This window comes from Panulirus ornatus, chromosome 2, assembly GCF_036320965.1.
Source record: "Panulirus ornatus isolate Po-2019 chromosome 2, ASM3632096v1, whole genome shotgun sequence".
Taxonomy (NCBI): Eukaryota; Metazoa; Arthropoda; class Malacostraca; order Decapoda; family Palinuridae; genus Panulirus; species Panulirus ornatus.
This window is the reverse complement of record NC_092225.1, coordinates 53185784-53204048: the sequence shown is the minus strand read 5'-3', so window position 1 is coordinate 53204048 and position 18265 is coordinate 53185784. Positions and strand designations below refer to the sequence as shown.

At 42.4% G+C, this 18265-nt stretch overlaps 1 protein-coding gene across 3 annotated transcripts in view; it reads left to right on the top strand.

Moving 5' to 3' along the window:
* LOC139756437 (uncharacterized) overlaps positions 1–9191 on the top strand; it is a 69438-nt gene extending 60247 nt beyond the window's left edge. For all 3 annotated transcript variants that reach the window (XM_071675891.1, XM_071675882.1, XM_071675900.1), the window contains exons 4-5: positions 350–482; positions 5928–9191. In XM_071675891.1, the coding sequence (XP_071531992.1) occupies positions 350–482; positions 5928–6117 (323 nt within the window). In that variant the 3' untranslated portion in view covers positions 6118–9191. The remainder of the gene's footprint in view (positions 1–349; positions 483–5927) is intronic.
* Positions 9192–18265: the final 9074 nt, after the last annotated feature.

Here is an 18265-nt window from a genome sequence, read left to right as displayed (position 1 = left end):
GGAAGAGTGTGAAAGATATTAATTGTGAACTGATTCATCATATTTCTTTTATGAGGTTTGCATTATGAAGTCGAGCAACACTAGGGTTAACCAAACTGTTTGTGTTGGACTTCACGGGATCTGCTTCTAATGGTTGACTTGTTGTTTCAAGGGGCTGGAAGGGGAGGGAAGAGGTGAAGGAAGATGATATTATGACACAGGGGAAGGAAGACCAAAGGGAGAGAAGGAGGGAAAGTAAAAATGAGGAGGGAGGAACAAGGAAGACTGCAAGAGGGATGGAGTGCTGGCTACGTGCAGTGTTAGGTGCCTCAGGTCACGCGCCAGCCTCACACATGGACTTGTGTTACAGGTTTGTTCGTGCGAACGACAGCATTCAACTTCGACTTCCAGTCGTGTCTTCCGCGGTTCATCTGCGAGGTTCACTCGGTATCGGCGGGAGGCGACCTGACGGACCTCGAGAAGGACATCTTAGGACTCTTCAGGTGAGTGACGGAGCCGGGGGGGGGGGGGGGCGCTCGGGACTCCTGCAGGAGGGCAGTGTTGCCACCTATGGACAAGGGAAAATTGCTGGTACGAATCCTGAGGAATGGGTTTATGTATAGTACTGTGGCCCAGAACGGGCACACTGCTCCCTAAGGAGAGGATCAGTAACAGTTTTAGGAGCCAACTGAAATTTTAGATACTTAAGTGATTGAGAACGTCAGTTATTGACAGAAATGTTTTTATATCGTTCTCAAAGTTCATTAATTTGTTTTAACTGCGTCATGATGGTGGCTGTAAAAACATCTTTTTTTTGTTGTTGACAAACCTTGTCTTTCAGCACTTGATAAAAAGAAACCATATATTTTCTTATTTTTATGACTGGAATGTTAGAGAATGAGTTTACTTAAAGCGGATGGGTTTCACATGATATTTCAATTAGAAGATTCAGAAAATTCGCTGTTTACATGCCACACTTATAGATGCGAGTGATAATGTGCGATCTTGAATTAGTCCAGAATATGCTATTACTGGACTCTTCCCAGCAGTTAATTTTGCATTGGTTTGCTACGATGGTGTGGCTAATATTAGGCCATAAGAACTTGACCAAGTCAGCAACCAGAGCTGTGACGGGAGAAAATTCGTGTGGAACTTTTGTTGCCGCAAAGCGTCTGGATCCAGCCAACTCGTGGATGATAATAGACATATCCAAAGAATTCCATGGGTTTTCGATGACACACTTTCCTGGCATTTCCCACTCGTACGTTCAGGGATTTCACCGCTTTATGGTGAAGTTGTGACGATAAACTGTGGAGGTTGATGGTAGGCAGGTCGTGAGTGACTTGGTTCGCTGGAGTTGAAGAAAAGGTTTGTCGAATAAGGTAGATGTAAGTTTTTTTTTTTAGGCGTGTAAAAGGTTCATTAAATACGTATTGCTTGTGGGTTATGTTGTACTCCCGGCATACTAGAAGAGAGGTGTAATATCAGTGAGTGTTGGTTAGTAACTACGCCAGGCTAGGCTAGGCTAAAAATGATGTTTGTGTATGTAGAAATGGACGAGTGGTGTTTCTCTCGGGGCAATGAGAACCCATGGGAACTGAGGATATTCTTTGTACTTCCTTTTGGATATTTGGGAAGGTCTTTAGGTTCCTCAATGTAGGGTTTAAACTTTCCTGAAGTCTGCAGATTCTGAAGTGTACGACCATCTCAACGCTACGTTGACTCGCCGAGCGCACATTTGCGATGTCTGCCTCGGTCGTGCTAACCAGCCTAACTGCATTCTCCTACTTACCAGCGTAGCCCTCTCATACTTGCTTGCCTAGCATTCTCTTACTTGCCTGCCTAGCAATCTCTTACTTACCTGCATAGCAATCTCTTACTTTACAGCCTAGCCATCTCTTACCAACTTATCACTCGCATACCAGCCTAGCCATCTCTTACTTACCAGCCTAGCAAGCCTTGTCAGTAAGTTTTAGCTGTTGTGGTTAAATCGTTCCATCTGCCGCTCCCTCCCTCAGCGCTCGCCTTATTACATACCTGCAGTTCACCATCATTAAATAATTCCAAGGCCAACAGAGGCGAGGGCTAGCTCCAAACGCCATCCTTAATAATTGTTACGCAGGGACAGTGTTTGGTGTAGAATAGACATATTAAGATTGTCTCTTCTTAGAATTTCTTGTTCATAGGAGTTCTCACCGTAGTGTGAGAGGTGGGTCTAGTAGGTGATGGAACCATCATGGGTTGTGGGAAGCAGAGGAAGGTACCAAGTCGGCCCCGGGGTATTGGACGACCTTGGCTCGCGCTAGCCCCTGGGGTGACGCCAGTACCCCAATTCTGTGATGTAAACTCCGGCGAGAGATGCATTGGTCGTACCGCACTTGACTCGTGCTACGAGGGACGAGATACAGGTAATGATACCAGGTCGGTGTATTAGGTGATGACCCTCGTGTGATGTGCGGTATTGCCTCGCGTCGGGCGGTATGACGCTCTGGGTTCCGCGTGGGGGTTTCCTGGGTGTCTCTTGGGTCCGGGAGTATCCTGGACTCTAGGAAAGTGGGTCAGTGTTGCCCGCCGTGACGATGTGTAGACTTGGGCGTTACAGATTCAGCGAGGATAGCGTATATGCTGCAGCTTGAGGGAAGACGTGTCAGGTTAATGTGATCAAAGCCAAATGATGAATATTGACTAGTTGAATTTTTGACTATTCGTGAATCTTGCCAGAAATCTATTCTTTAAAACGTTATAGGTTGCTGAGCGAGTGGTTATTTGATGCCGTCATGGTTCATATTAGATCTGACAGCTTTGGTCACCTTGGCCCTCGTTATGAATTCACCGACAAGATAAATATGTTTAATTTTTGTGTTAGGATGTTTACATTACAAAGTTGATTTTTTTTTCCAGTTTGGTGAGTTGTTGTGATGATGCTGCAGTCTGTGTGTCATTTATGCTGTCATGCTCCACTGTGTCATAGAAAAAAAAGCCCGAGTATTTTTGTATCATGACGTTTCTTCTTGTCTTATCTATCCCACTAAAGCGTGAAAGTCTGTCGTACTTTGATATGGGCCATCATATTTCCGCATCGTTGTCAGGTATTTGAGACATAGGCATGTGAGCGAGACACTTATGACAGTGGTGAGGGCCCAGCTGTGTCCTGTGGACATTATATTCAACCAAACATATTTGGTATAAGATCTCACATCTTTGTGTGAGGCTCGTGTAAGTGTGGCGAGAAGGCAGTAAGGTCCTTATGTTCTCAGTTTCTCCTACTCATTTTGGATATTTTTCAGTTTGAATGTTGTTGATTGATAGTGTGAATGTAGTCCTTTGTAGCCGGTGTTCGTGTGGTGCGAAGAATTCCACGAGGTCTGTCCAAATTTGGCGCCAGTTGAGAGGAAGGACCAAGGCTGTACCGATATCCTTCATCCCACATCCTTAATCATGACATATTTTCCCCGCCAGTATCAGCCATTTCTTGAAGCGCACCTACTTCCATATCCTTACTCCTTTGAGACTCGGCAGTTTAAAGATAGTTCCATTCATTCTTTTTTTTTATATATTTAACTATAATCTTCATCCACGTTTCTCTCTTAGAGGAGTTTGTGCTGGGCCCAACATCAACACGCCTGCTACACTTGGGTTCCTTGTCTTTGAATCTCCAAACACTCGTATCATATGGCTCAGTTTAATATCATAGTCCACAGTTTTCCTGCGTTTCACTTTCAGCTCTCCTGGCTTAAGACATTTACCTCTACGAGATCGTAACATTTAGTAATCATTTTGATTCATCGTCCCGTATTTAGGATACTTCAAGATACACCATAAGTAGTGATTGTAATCGTCCCACACAGATCGTACATGTAGTGTTGGGGTTGGGCGTTTAAAACCTTCGCATTTTTTCCTTCTGAACGATCAAGGCGAATGATCAACAACCCAACTCTGTCTCCAGAGCGCCAAGATTACTTTGACAACACTGGGTTTGTTTTCCATCTCTAATCCTGCGCAGAATAACCCCGCAAATTCACCCTCATTTGTTCTCTTGTTTGTCTGTTTACTCATGATACCTTCCGCTGCTGATGCTTGTTTTGATACTGATACTTTCATACCCAGAGAGAACAAACTTTAAGATAATACTGGTATAGTTTTCCTTGGGAAGAGTGTTACCTTGGCTTGGACGATTTCCCTGTCAGTTCTATGCGTATTAAAGCGGTCGTTGTCTCGTAACTGGCAGCAGACGACCCTTTCTTTCTCCTCATATATTTCCTTTTCGTTCATATAGTATTTCATAAACATTTGCCACGAGTCCATTCGGGAAAGGGATCTGGCATATAGGGCCTGGAGAGAGAAAAAAAAGAGCAGCCTTTCTTCAACTCTCATTTCACCTTTCACCTCCACTTCGAGCCGTTGCACATCCCTCATTCGTCAGGCGTCACATTCATGTATGCAAAGAGCGCGTGCTACCCTCTCACCTTCCACAGGGGTCGTGCTGGTCTAGAGCCAATGCTATTCCTGACGACTTCTAGTGAGCTGCCTGTCCTTTTCATCTCGGTACAGATGGTACTACGGCTCTGCTTCTCCCGCTGATACAGCCACTCTTTTGGTTCTCCCGCAACTCTCGTAGTCCCACCCTAGGTGGTGTGGACATCTCAGCACCACATGATGTACCTGGTATCAATCCTTCGCGCCGTCATGTAATTCCTTTCGTAGAATGCCAGAAAAAGACTCCTGTCTGGCCTCAAGCAGAGTGTATACCGCAGATATTTGAGTTTTCATTGACCATCCTTCTAACTTTAAGCTCCTTTGTCTTTTTATTTTTTTTTTTTATAAAATCTGAAACTTTTTTTTCTTGCAATAAAATGTTTGTTATTACTGTACATTTCTACTTCTTTTTATCGAAATCTCTGGCAGTCAATCCGGTGTAGTCATAAGTGGATGACTTGACTCTTACATTCCTTCATCACTTTAGAATTGACGTCGCTTCTTGCCTCGACTGATGTGTAAATTCGGACTGAGGTAAGACTCGCTTGTGGTCAAGGTGTAATCTAGTCAAATATATCGCTTCTGATTCCCAGTGTCTTCCTGTTTCTTTTCCTAAATCTTGCCTGTTGACTTCTCCATATCTGATGGTTCTCTGGTATGTTGTCTTATCGTAATATCCATCCTGTACATCACAAGGATCTAATCATATATGCAGAACCCATATTGCACAGATAACTAAGTCTTGAAAAATATTGCGAGCCTTCTTCAAATGTGAAAAATCCTCCTCGCCTGAGCACTTATTCAAGTACGGTATTGAGTACTGAGTCAGCAATCCTTAGCACCTATACAAATACAGTACTGAATCAGGAATCCTTTGTACTTATACAAATACAGTACTGAGTCAGGAATCCTTAGCACTTATACAGTATTGAGTAAGGAGTCCCAAGTATCAACTTCACCATTTTGACCTCAAAACTTGACCCAGTTTTCCTCCTCTGTGATGTTGCCTCTCTCTCCGTCTTCCATATAGATATCACATCGGTTTCTGTTCCCGACAGCGTCACACACGTCTCCCTCCTCCGCCAGTCAGATCACGTGATGCCCGTCAGGCTTCTGCTTCTTATACTTTGTGTGGCCGTTGACAGACTCGAGCTTCGGCTGGTGTGATGGCTGCTTATTTCCCTACAACGCTTAACATTTAGTCTTATTTTTTCGTGCATGTTCTAACGCCTTACCATCTGTTGCTTGTTAACAGGCATTTTTTTCCCGCTTCAGAATCCTTTTGATCTTTTGCTTTTTTTGTTCTTCATTCAAGGCCTAGTCACGAGTTTTGCCTTAGAACTGAAGGACGAAACTGAATGATGAGATTGACGCATAAAGAATTGGTTTTAAGAAATGAGAACTACATGGAAGTAGAGACACTCCTATCTTCCAATTCCATACTTCCAGTCTAAGGATATTGTTATTTCCAGGAACTACGTTGTGCTTGAGGGGCCTGGGTCACCCGTATACCATTACCAGCTTGCAGCACACATGGGCCACCTCCTGACGGGTCTGGAACCGTCGCCGTGCTACTCCCTGTACCCCTCCTGTCCGCTGTCGCGACTCCAGCTCATCGAGATCCTGAGGAACGTCAAGAGCTCCAGACGGATGTTGTACTGATGGTCCATGTCTCGCGGACGTCGGGTTCTCCAAGAAGTTTGATTTTACCCGTCCTTCTCCTTGAGGAAGTTGCATGTTCCAGAAGGATGTTTTTACAGATGCTCAAATGTTTTTTTTTTTTTTTTTTTTTTTTGAAAAAGGAACGTCCAGAGTTTTTATAAATGTTCTTGTGATCCGTGTGATGTCTCCAGAAGAATTTCCCACTGATCCTCATACGTCTTCCGGAACTTATGAGCAAGTTCGTGAGTATTTGATCAATCCTTCGGCGTCTTCGAAGATGTGAGGGTCGAAGGCCGTTGTCAGTGGTCCCTCAGCGTCCGTAGCTTCAGCAACAGTTCTTGGGAAATTTAACGGATTGGTGGTTTTAAATGTCTGAAAGGGAGAAAACAGTGAGAACCAGTAAGAAGGGAATCTCCCTCTTTCTGGAACTTACGGCAGCAGACTATATCAACTTAAGAAGACGAATGAGAAAGTTTGAAGTGCCAATTAAAAGTATTACAACTGTGTACATGGTGTTGATGTCGAGACTGATGGGTTGAGGTACTTTGTGACTACCTGGCTCGCTCTTGTACGATGTTGTGGTGACGTGAGGTCGCTGGAACATGTCCATGTTATCATAGTTCCCTGATGATTTACCAGAGTGCCTTTCAGAGATGATTTGACATGACTCGTCAAGATGAACGTAAATCTCTCACACGTTAGAGAGGAGCCATTAGTCTGTATTTTATAATGAAGTTCTTTTTAAGTTTTACTGAATAACGTCCCAGAGACTCGGGCTGACTGTGATTCTTCCTCTCTAGATGTAAATGTCTTGATAAGTTTAGTAAAGTCTCTGATGTGACTGAGACACATTCTACCAGACATCCACACCAGAGACTTTACCAGAGTTTGTTCATATCATCTACTCGCCCGTGTGTTTCATTGTTAAAGCATTGTTCTCCTGCAGCTTACATATCGTGTTCAGCGCTCTGCCACATAAAAGCGTGATTTCTGTATATTCATTCAGGCTGTCTTGAATCGAGGAATTGTTAAAGTTGTATAACCAGCGCCTCCCATGAAATCCTCTTTCTCAGGTAATATCAGATGTTACCACGAATCATTTACCTTCTCTGCGGTACTGGAAGCCTAGTTGTTCATCCGTCTTAGATCACACTAGGGCTCTTATGTGTCACGTTGAAGAAGTACCGGTCAAAAAGCAGTTGATAGACAGATTGCCATGTTAGGTGCCACGCAGCTGCTCGCTATTTTATCTCTGTAAATATATCATTACTTGACCTCCCTCAGCACCAGCCTTCCTCAGCACCAGCCTCCCTCAGCACCAATTTCCATCAACACCAACTTCCATCAGCACCAACTTCCCCAAACCCAAGTCTCCCTAACACTGGTTTCCCTCAGCATCAACCTCCATCAGCACCAGCCTCCCTCAGCACTAACTTCCCTCATCCATTCTCCCTCAACACCAGCCTCCCTCAGCACCAGCCTCCCTCAGCATCTCGCTGTCTCAGTCTTTCAGAAACTTGTCTGTGACTTCAGTGATTCCTACCGTCTTACTATGACATGTTTTCCCAACATTTCATCTCGAGACTGTTCAAGTCGTCCCACAGTGTAACTGGACTTCAGGCCCGACCCTTCAGTTGCTACTGAACAATTTTTTTTTTTCAAAGTTTGCTCGATTTATTCTCTTACGTCATTTTCCCTTTGAGAGCGTCTGCACTTACTCGTTGCCCTAGCCTGAATGACACCCAAGAAATCTGATAGTGCACACAATTGCCTCATTTATCAGTTACGGAGAGTCTCTTTACATGGGAGACGCACCGAGTACCTTCATTTTGTGCATGGCCGCCGTGATAATGTATTGAAGACCAGATCCATCTATCGCTGTGTATGACATCGACACACTTGTAGACCTTATCACACTACACATGCTGCACACCTACACACACACACACACGCTTACTCACTACTAGAACGTTATGGTAACTGCCGAAGCGATCTGTTCCGAGTAATTTGGAGGGATACAGCCTCCCAGCGTGCCATTATCAGTATTGGTAATGTTGCAAGATAAGGAGCACGTAGATAACACCAATTAGAACGATGCTCGGGCTTATCAAAGGACGAGGAGCGAGGTGCACTTGCCAGAAATGAGACGCAGAATACTTCGTTCCGGTGAGGGTGTTCAGTGGTGTACGGGAGTGTCCGATCTCGTGGTGATATACAGTACTCGAACCTCTTGGATCTTACTTGTTTTGTTGATGAAGTTGAGTATTATTTTTGTTTCTTTTTGATTGTCGATTGTTTTCATTTCATGTGTAGGATCGCAGCTACCCCTGACCTTCTGCTGTTGGTTCGCCCTTACGTACCCAGGCGACACAAGTTTCCAGATATGGTGGTAGGTCTTCCTCATGCTCCTCTGCCCTACACCACAACACTTCCTCAACTTGGCCACACGGAGTTTATAGAAAGTTGATGCCTGATTTGTGTGGGTCGAGACCTGTTTTATTACCCCCTCCCCTTCCCCTAACCCCACCCCCACAAACTTCAAAAAGGTTCAGGTAGATTATTGGTTCTCATTTCTGATGATGTTTTGGATTAGTGTAATAAGTTAAATGACGACAGATGATTACAGCGGTATTACTGGCCGACCATAAAGTGAATTTTTCAGATGGCCCTTTGGTATATTACGAAATGCAGCCGGTCATTTTGTACGATAAAAGCCGGCTTTAATCTCTCCCTGTCTCTCTCTCTGATGCTGGCGGATTCGTGAGACAAACTTGTTCTGTTAAACCAGGCAGCAGTTGCTTTTTGTAAACAACACTAGTGTGGTCGCTGGACATATTATTTGCTATTAAAAGTATGAGTTAGGATTGCAGTTCTTAGAAGAGATATTATACCCAACGTCTAGTCCTTTATGATGAGAAGAGATCGTTATTTTTAAAAAGTTTGAAGGAGAATATCTTGTCATATATGTACGTTTCAACTGAAGAATAGGTTGATGAGAATTTATACATTTTTAACCTTTTGCTGTGTAGAAGGAAAACTTTTTTTTTTTATAAATAAAAAGGTTTAGAATCTTATTATTTGCCTTTATATATTCATGTTGCCATTTGATAGACGAGCTTGTGTTTACGTTCATCTTAAAGAATGCAGCAGTTCCCCCTGCCTCTCCCTACCCTGCTGGTGGTAATGGAGCGAGGGAGCAACACAGGTTGATTGTTGTAAAGGTGTGACTGTACCATCTCTTGCCATAGGTCTCCCTACTGTTGCTGTGAGCAGCCAGAGCACCTGGTCGAAGCTGCGATAACAGCTTGATGGAGGAATTGCAGTCTGTGTAGAGATGGTTGGTTAGGGGAAGGAGGACGATTGAGTGGTGGTGATGAACTGTACAAGGCTGCTGTAAAGGTAATGTATATGCGTGTGTAGTCGTAGTGTATGGAGGGGGATAATTCTGATGAATAACAAAGCTTTCGATGAGAAATGAAGAATGCAAAATACACATAGCAGTTAAAAGATGTCACAATCAAGACAGACTTTAGGTACAATGATGAATTATAAAGTTAGAGTGAAAGGAATTTTGTGTAAAATGGTTGGGAGACGAGGATGAGAGAGTGCTGGTGAGGAAGGATGAGTATCGCGAGAAGCACAGAACAGTTTAGGGAACTCATGGTAGAGGGCGGACTTAATCATGTCTGTTGCTGGTGTCATGCACCAGAGCCTGGGTCACTAGAAAAGGCACAGAAAGAAAAAGAAACATTACAAAGGAAGTAACGGGAAAGCTTTTGCCTTTGGGAAACTGAAGTGAAAGTATATATGAAAACTTGGAAAAGAAACTGGTTCAGCATGATTGCATGGCAACACAGTTCGAGCATGGCAGCATAGAGAAGTGGTGGCGTGCCGAATGAGAATGGCAAGCTAGAGTAGTGAGTGGTCTTGTGCCACAGTTTCAGGTGTGTGAGAACCTGCTGCAGCAGTGGTCGCTCGCCATATGATTGGAGAGGTGGCTTGTTAGAGTAGTGGTCGTATGTTGCATTTGTCCCCATGACTCCACGAAGAGTTATGCACAGTGTGTAAAGAAATGACCGGTCATCATTCGAATCCTAGACTTTAAAAAGAATGGACGGTATCCATGACTGTGAGAGAGGGTTGAACAGATTCTTTTTTTTTTTTTTTGGTGAGAAATGATTTTTCTGTGAGGAGGAGGGTAATCCAGTAGCTTTGTATTTTAAGCCAGGCTGGAGAGAGAGAGAGAGAGAGAGAGAGAGAGAGAGAGAGAGAGAGAGAGAGAGAGGCTGGATAAGTTAAAGTCAGTACAATAATCAAGTGTTGACTGTAACTTCGAAGATGTCACAGTGAGGTGAGTTTAGTGTTTGTTTGAGTGACGTGAGAGTAGGGTCGGTCATGAAGGAGTCGAGTCGTGTGAGGCTGCATGACGTGAGTGAGGTGAGCGACCACAGTGGTTGTAAATAGGGAACAGTGAGGGAGTGATGTCAGGGGTTTAGTCTGGAGTTAGTGAGGGATATAGTGGGGAAGTGTTATGGGGAGGGAGGAGGCAAGTGTGATAACTGTATTTTTGCCAGAGGAGCGGTCAGTATATTGTTTTCTCTTGCCCATTGTACAGGAAATGGCATACAAAGAAGGTAGGAAATATACAGAAGGTCCAGGAACTTGGATTGACTTCACAACACACACTAAATAAATGTTGATAAGGATTAAATTGAAAACAACGAATGCTTCGAAATTTTGCACAAAGTAACTGAACCCTTTACACAAGGTTGAGCGACGATGTTTGGATTATGTGAAAAAAAAAAAAAAATGGTATATACCAAGTGAATTATCTGCCATAACCAGACTGGATACTTTTCAAGCATCCGAGGTCGGACATTGTTATGAATGAAAGGCTTATCCATATCCAGTAATGGACGGTGGACATTCTATGTGAATTCTACGTCTACAACAGCCCGGAACACATAATGTTGCTGGGTGAGGGAGTAGTTTTGCCGACAAAAGTTTACATTTGGTCCCGTTCAGTATCGGCAGATGCCAACCTCCCATGAGTACCTATAGCCTAGCTTGAGTTACGCAACACCATCTGAGCTAGAGCGTAGTGGGGCGGGAGATGTAGGCTGGGGGGTTGATGATGGGTTGTGAGGAATCATTCATTGTGGTGAAGTCTGAAGCTTTGCTTTGAATTATGGGAGCCATTGTAAACACTATAATCACAGTTGTACACAGGGACACTTCATATAAAAGGTAACGTTCAAAAAAGCTGTGTTGAACAAGCTTAGTTTGTGTACCATATACACATACAAGCCAATCGCCAGCTTCATTAACTAGAATTTCTACGAAATTTCAATTTACACCGAATGATATTATATTTAAGAACTTTGAAGTCGCGAGTCATCAGATATGACGACGAGGTTATTAAGAATTCTCGAGAAATTTCGGCGACTCTGAAACTTGGGGAAAATTATTCACAGCAAAATTCAGAAGTTTGTTTTCGGAGCAGCGACGATACCGGAATATTGCGTCATGTGATGATGACAGGTAGACTATCTTTACTGTGACACTGGTGATGATGGGGAGGGTTGTGGAACAGCAGCAGCTGACACTGGCAGTGATGGGAAGGTTGTAGAACAGCAGCAGCGGCTGACACTGGCAGTGATGGGAAGGTTGTAGAACAGCAGCAGCAGCTGACACTGGCAGTGATGGGAAGGTTGTAGAACAGCAGCAGCGGCTGACACTGGCAGTGATGAGAAGGTTGTAGAACAGCAGCAGCTGACACTGGCAGTGATGGGAAGGTTGTAGAACAGCAGCAGCTGACACTGACAGTGATGGGAAGGTTGTAGAACAGCAGCAGCTGACACTGGCAGTGATGGGAAGGTTGTAGAACAGCAGCAGCTGACACTGGCAGTGATGGGAAGGTTGTAGAACAGCAGCAGCTGACACTGGCAGTGATGGGAAGGTTGTAGAACAGCAGCAGCTGACACTGGCAGTGATGGGAAGGTTGTAGAACAGCAGCAGCAGCTGACACTGGCAGTGATGGGAAGGTTGTAGAACAGCAGCAGCTGACACTGGCAGTGATGGGAAGGTTGTAGAACAGCAGCAGCTGACACTGGCAGTGATGGGAAGGTTGTAGAACAGCAGCAGCTGACACTGGCAGTGATGGGAAGGTTGTAGAACAGCAGCGGCTGACACTGGCAGTGATGAGAAGGTTGTAGAACAGCAGCAGCTGACACTGGCAGTGATGGGAAGGTTGTAGAACAGCAGCAGCTGACACTGACAGTGATGGGAAGGTTGTAGAACAGCAGCAGCTGACACTGGCAGTGATGGCAAGGTTGTAGAACAGCAGCAGCTGACGCTGGCAGTGATGGAAAGGTTGTAGAACAGTAACAGCTGACACTGGCAGTGATGGGAAGGTTGTAGAACAGAAGAGCAGCAGCTGACACTGGCAGTGATGGGAAGCTTGTAGAAAAGCAGCGGTGACACCGGCAGTGACAAGAAGGTGGCAAAACCACAACCGACATTGGCAGTGATGGGAAGGTTGTAGAACACCAGAAGCTGGCAGTGATGGGGAGGTTGTAGAACAGCAGCAGTGATGGGGAGGTTGTAGAACAGCAGCAGTGATGGGGAGGTTGTAGAACAGCAGCAGTGATGGGGAGGTGAAGCGTGTCGTGAAAATGTAAGATGGAAGGTAAGGTGTATGGTCTTGTGTTGTTGCCAACCAGAACTGAAGTAGCATTAACTGTAAATAGATCTATTGATAGTGGGAATCTTTTCATGTCGAATAAGAGAAATAATCGATTTGGTATAGAAAGTAGATTTGCTTTGAAGATGTGTAAACAAAGCTGTTTCAACTGTGACCAGGGGGTAACTTTTATGTTTTTGTCTTGGCTGTAGGAATTTCTATCATGTTTTTATACGCTTCACTGCAGAATCACTGCTCTCTACTGATCCAGTCGTAGATGGAATTGATGAAATTGACTCGCAAAACCTAGCGAATTTCCTGCATGCCCTACCGGAGCCAATTCCATCTTTGAGGGTTAAAAAATATGGAATTGACTCGCAAAACCTAGCGAATTTCCTGCATGCCCTACCGGAGCCAATTCCATCTTTGAGGGTTAGAAAATATGGATGATTGATCACAAAAACACCTTCAGGCGCCGAATGAGAACTGGTCTATGGCCGCCGCGAGTAACAAATGGAGTTAGGAGGAAGGGAAAAATAAGTACATAACTTTGTTACTTCAGTTAATATTACAGAGAGGAGATTCAAGATACGAGTGTGTTTTCATAGCGTGTTGGAGTAAATCATAGACGTTTGGATGAGGGAAGGAGTGCATGACTGCATTTTAGATGAGTAGCCTGGGTAAATATGGCATTGCAAGACCATTAGGCCATTGTAAGGTGAGGGGTCAGGACGCGAACCCTGTTATTGCGAATACAGTGACGCTATAACAGGGTATAAATACATCTACTATGCATGTCTGTGCTGCTTTTAAAACAATTGAGTTATGACAATATATACTTTTTTCAATACTAAATAAAAAGGAATTGACTTCGATGGAAGACTTGTTTAAAGTATAACATCAAGATTAGTGTAAAGATAGGTAAAAGTGTAAGTAAAATTAGTAATAGTAAATATTTTTGTTCCCATAGATTGCTTAAAAGAATGAAGATATACACAAACTCCATCTACCCTCCTCTCTCTCTCTCTCTCTCTCAGTTCCCAGTTGGCAACGATGTTGCCGCAATATATCGTAGTTTCCCATCAAATTAGTTCGTTTTTCTCCGTTTTAATGATGGAACTTTGAAGTTGGTGGTGGGTTGGGTGAGTATAAAACTTTGGAGATTTTGTTGCATGTCTTTAATAAGGTAAATTCCACAGATTTTTTTTTTTTTTACTTTGTGTGTGTAATTACACTAGAAAAGTAGAGTCATTATAAGGAAGACTTGATTAACAAGGAAGAATATCTGTGTAGAGAGACTGACGCACGCTTGACAGTACTTCTTTAAGTCGGCATTTTTGAATACTTTAAAGTCCTTGTATCCTTAATGATCAGTGTTAGAATCACAGGCGATTGTATGGCCTTTGACGAAACTCGTTTATCTTTTCGTAAGCCGTAACTTATCAGATGAAATTGGTCATTTTCAATAGACTTCGCACAGTCATCTCATGCCAACACTCTGGAGAAGTTGAGGGATCACACACGTTCACCATTTACATATGATGATTCAAGTTGCATTAATTAAGCTTCCAGCTCTTTAAGTGTGAAGTCCCCCGACAACAGAATTGCTGGAAATAGATGAACACTTGGTAGTTTAGTTGAGCAGAACCGTTCATTACCGTAAATCATTATTGTTTCTACAAATTAAAGCTCTTTTATATCCCTACTACAGCCTAGTCAAGTTCCGATGTTATGGCATGTAAAAAGAAAACGAGTGTTCGAAATTCGCATGGCTGCTCCGGTGTGTTCTCTCACGAGCTGGTTGCAGTGTTTGAGATATAGTGTTTCCTTCTCAGAATCTGGTTCACAACTCGAAATTTGTGTGTTTATTTACTGTAGGCGTGGGCGGCCATCAGCCCATCTCCAGGACCCAACTTGTATGTTACTATAGCTATTGTCCACATGTATGGGTGACGACCCATCCTGTACAGTGACTGTATCTACCTACTACAGTGAATGTATGGTGGCCCTCATTCCACCTCTTATAACTTATATCAACTATAGTGAATATATGGGGTCCTTATTTCACCGCATATAACTTATATTAACTTATAGTGAATATATGGGGCCCTCATTCCACCTCTTATGTTATAGTCACCTATAGTTAATACACTTTAAACAAATCTATCGGGCATCTGTAATGTCTTGCCCACGATATAATAACTGACTCGGTAAAAAAAAAAAAGTTCGGCTAACAAATGTCATAAATGTGTTATTGTCCAGTATCATTATGACTGCTGTAAAGATATGTGGAAATTCAGAAACAATGAGACATTGTGTGGGCCCCATACATTTCTTTCGCCATTCTGTGTAAATAATAGAACGCAATGGCAATTGATGTATGTATATATGAAAAAAAAAGTTTCAGATATAAGAAACCTTATAGATCAACTTTGATAAGATGTCAGTTAAATAACTTTATTTAGTTAATAAGATTATACGTGATTATCGTACTGCAGGAACCAGTTGTGAACAACTGCCATGTAACACATTTTCGATTTTTAGTTAGGGTTTGTCACAGACTTACGTGGATGGTAACTAACTCGTGATTCTTATCAAGAATGATCATGATATTTCCAAACAGGAATAAATGATCAATGTTATCGGAGAGATTTAGATCAAATGATAAATGGTGAAATTTACTGAAGGCCTAGTAACTGAATGCGGGTATAGAGTTAGTAGATTACAGAGACGAGAAAAATTCTCTAATTTGGTAGGTTTTCATGACATTGAAGGGACGTTGGGGATGAATAACTATGTTTCAAAAGATTTATCGCTAGTGCGTTGGCTCCATCTTCCTACTTATGAAAAAAAAAAAAAAAAGGGGAAGATAAGACATGATTATTATCATATTTCTCGAAGCAGTTATTCTATGACGAAATTAAACAGCCCACCAATTTTTTTTTTGGTAAGCAAGTATGAATATGTACATGTGTATAAATGTATATGACTGTATGTATATGTGCGTGTATGTTGGAGGTTTGTATGTTCTATGAAGGTGCGCGTTCATATGCACTTTATTCGTATTCATATACCTACGCGTTGTACAGTGAGGTTCGGTAAAATGCTATCTGCTGGCTGTGTGAGCCTGTTGGGAAATGATCGGTGTAGACCCCGTTGTTCACCAACGTGAGACGAAGGGTATTCGAGTACATAGTATTTGAATAGTTATTTCTTATTAGCCAGGCCCATAGCCTAGCGGTAGCGTTCCCGCCTGTGGCACAAGGGTCCCGGGTTCGCTCCTGGCTGTTGGAGGTTTTTATGTTCTATGAAGGTGCGCGTTCATACGCACTTCATTCGTGTATATATATATATATATATATATATATATATATATATATTCTAATGAGTCCACGGGGAAAATGAAACACAATAAGTTCCCAAGTGCACTTTCGTGTAATAATCATATCATCAGGGGAGATACAAGAAAGAAATATGTCAGTGATACACAACAAAGAGACGTAGCTAGGACGCCATTTGGTAAACAAGTGATTGTCCAAGACAGACGACGAGCGTATCATAAAATTATTATTATATCTATTTATTATACTTAGTCGCTGTCTCCCGCGTTAGTGAGATAGCGCAAGGAAACAGACGAAAGAATGGCCCAACCCACCCACATACACATGTATATGCATAAACGCCCACACACGCACATATACACCCTATACATTTCATCGTATACATACATACATACACAGACATACGTACATATATACATATGTACATATTCATACATGCTGCCTTCATCCATTCTCGTCGCCACCCTGCCAATTTGGTCTCCCACTTCTCCTCGTTCCCTCCACCGCTGATACATATATCCTCTTTGTCAATCTTTCCTCACTTATTCTCTCCATGTGACCAAACCCTTTCAATACACCCTCTTCTGCTCTGTCAACCACACTATTACCACACATCTCTTACCTTTTCATTACTTACTCTATCAAACCACCTCACACCACATATTGTCCTCAAACATTTCATTTCCAGCATATTCACCCTCCTCCGCACAACCCTATCTATAAGCCCATGCTTCAAACATTCTTTGTCTGTTTCCTGGCGCTACCTCGCTGACGCAGGAGACAGCGATTAAGTACAATGATAATGATAATAGATTAGCAAGGATACGTTATAATGCCGTTTCGTAAATAATTAATGCATGTGTTTTTAAGTGCAGGTAAGATTCTATGGTGTTGAAGTCTTACCTTCACCTATGAATATTTACGTTATCCTTGTAACGAATCCAGTTACGTCGGGTATTACAGTGGTAACGAGTTACCTGTGTACCGGAAACGTGTGCGTCATGGCTGGAAGTGAGATACGAGTTAAGATATCTTTACTGATAATGCCCCAAGCAAGGCATGGACAAAATCATTACTGCTGTCACTTGTAAGTTTACCTCTTAAACACTTGCTACACAATCACCATGTATGAATTTTATTATTATTATTATTATTATTATTATTATCATTATTATTAATATTATTATTATTATTATTATTATTATTATCATCATTATCATTATTATTATCATTATTACTGTAAGTTGGTGTGTTGTTGTTAAAGAGGCGATTAATGATAGTCACTTGTTTGATTTATGGAGTGAATAATGAATTCAACAAAGTGGACTGGTGGCTGCAGATTGTAATGGAGAGATTATGTTGTGAAATCAAAGAAGACTATAAATTATAGTGGATTAAAAGAGACCAGAGAGTATGATGCATCGTGCCTAAATGATAACTTATCAGGACACGATAGATATATATTTTTTACGTCTGGCAGAAAGAAGAGCAGACTGTGTACTTCGGGAAAAAAAGAGTATTTTATACAATTTATTCGCACGAAAATGTGTTAAAACCTTAAAAGCATCATCCAGTTTGCTGACGATACTAAACTAGAGGTAGAGCTGTAAACAGGCGGGACTGCGAAATGATTCCAAGAGATCTTACCTTACTAGTAGAGTGGTCAGACAGATGGCAAATGAAGTTTGATGTAGACAAAGTTATGCACTTTGGAGACAAGAATGTACGATACGATTACAAACTGTTCGGAACCTTTCGAAGAAAATAGGACCTTAGAATTGTCATTATCAACAATCTGAGTACACCATACAGTGTCAAGCAGCGAGTATAAAAGGCAACCAAATGTGAGGTTTTATAGCCAGGAACATAGATTACAAAACACCAGAAACAATTCTCACACTTTATAATGCTCTAGTAAGACCACACCTTGAATATGCTGTCCAGTTTTGGTCCCCAAACCGTAAAAAAAAAGAGGGAAAATTAGAGCAAGTACAAAGATGCGCGACAAAATTGATCCCATCCCTTAGAAATCTGGCATACGAAGAGAGGCTAAAGCGATTGGATCTCTTCTCTTCCTTAAAGAAACGTGGACTTCGCGGCGACTTAATCCAAGTGTTCGAAATTC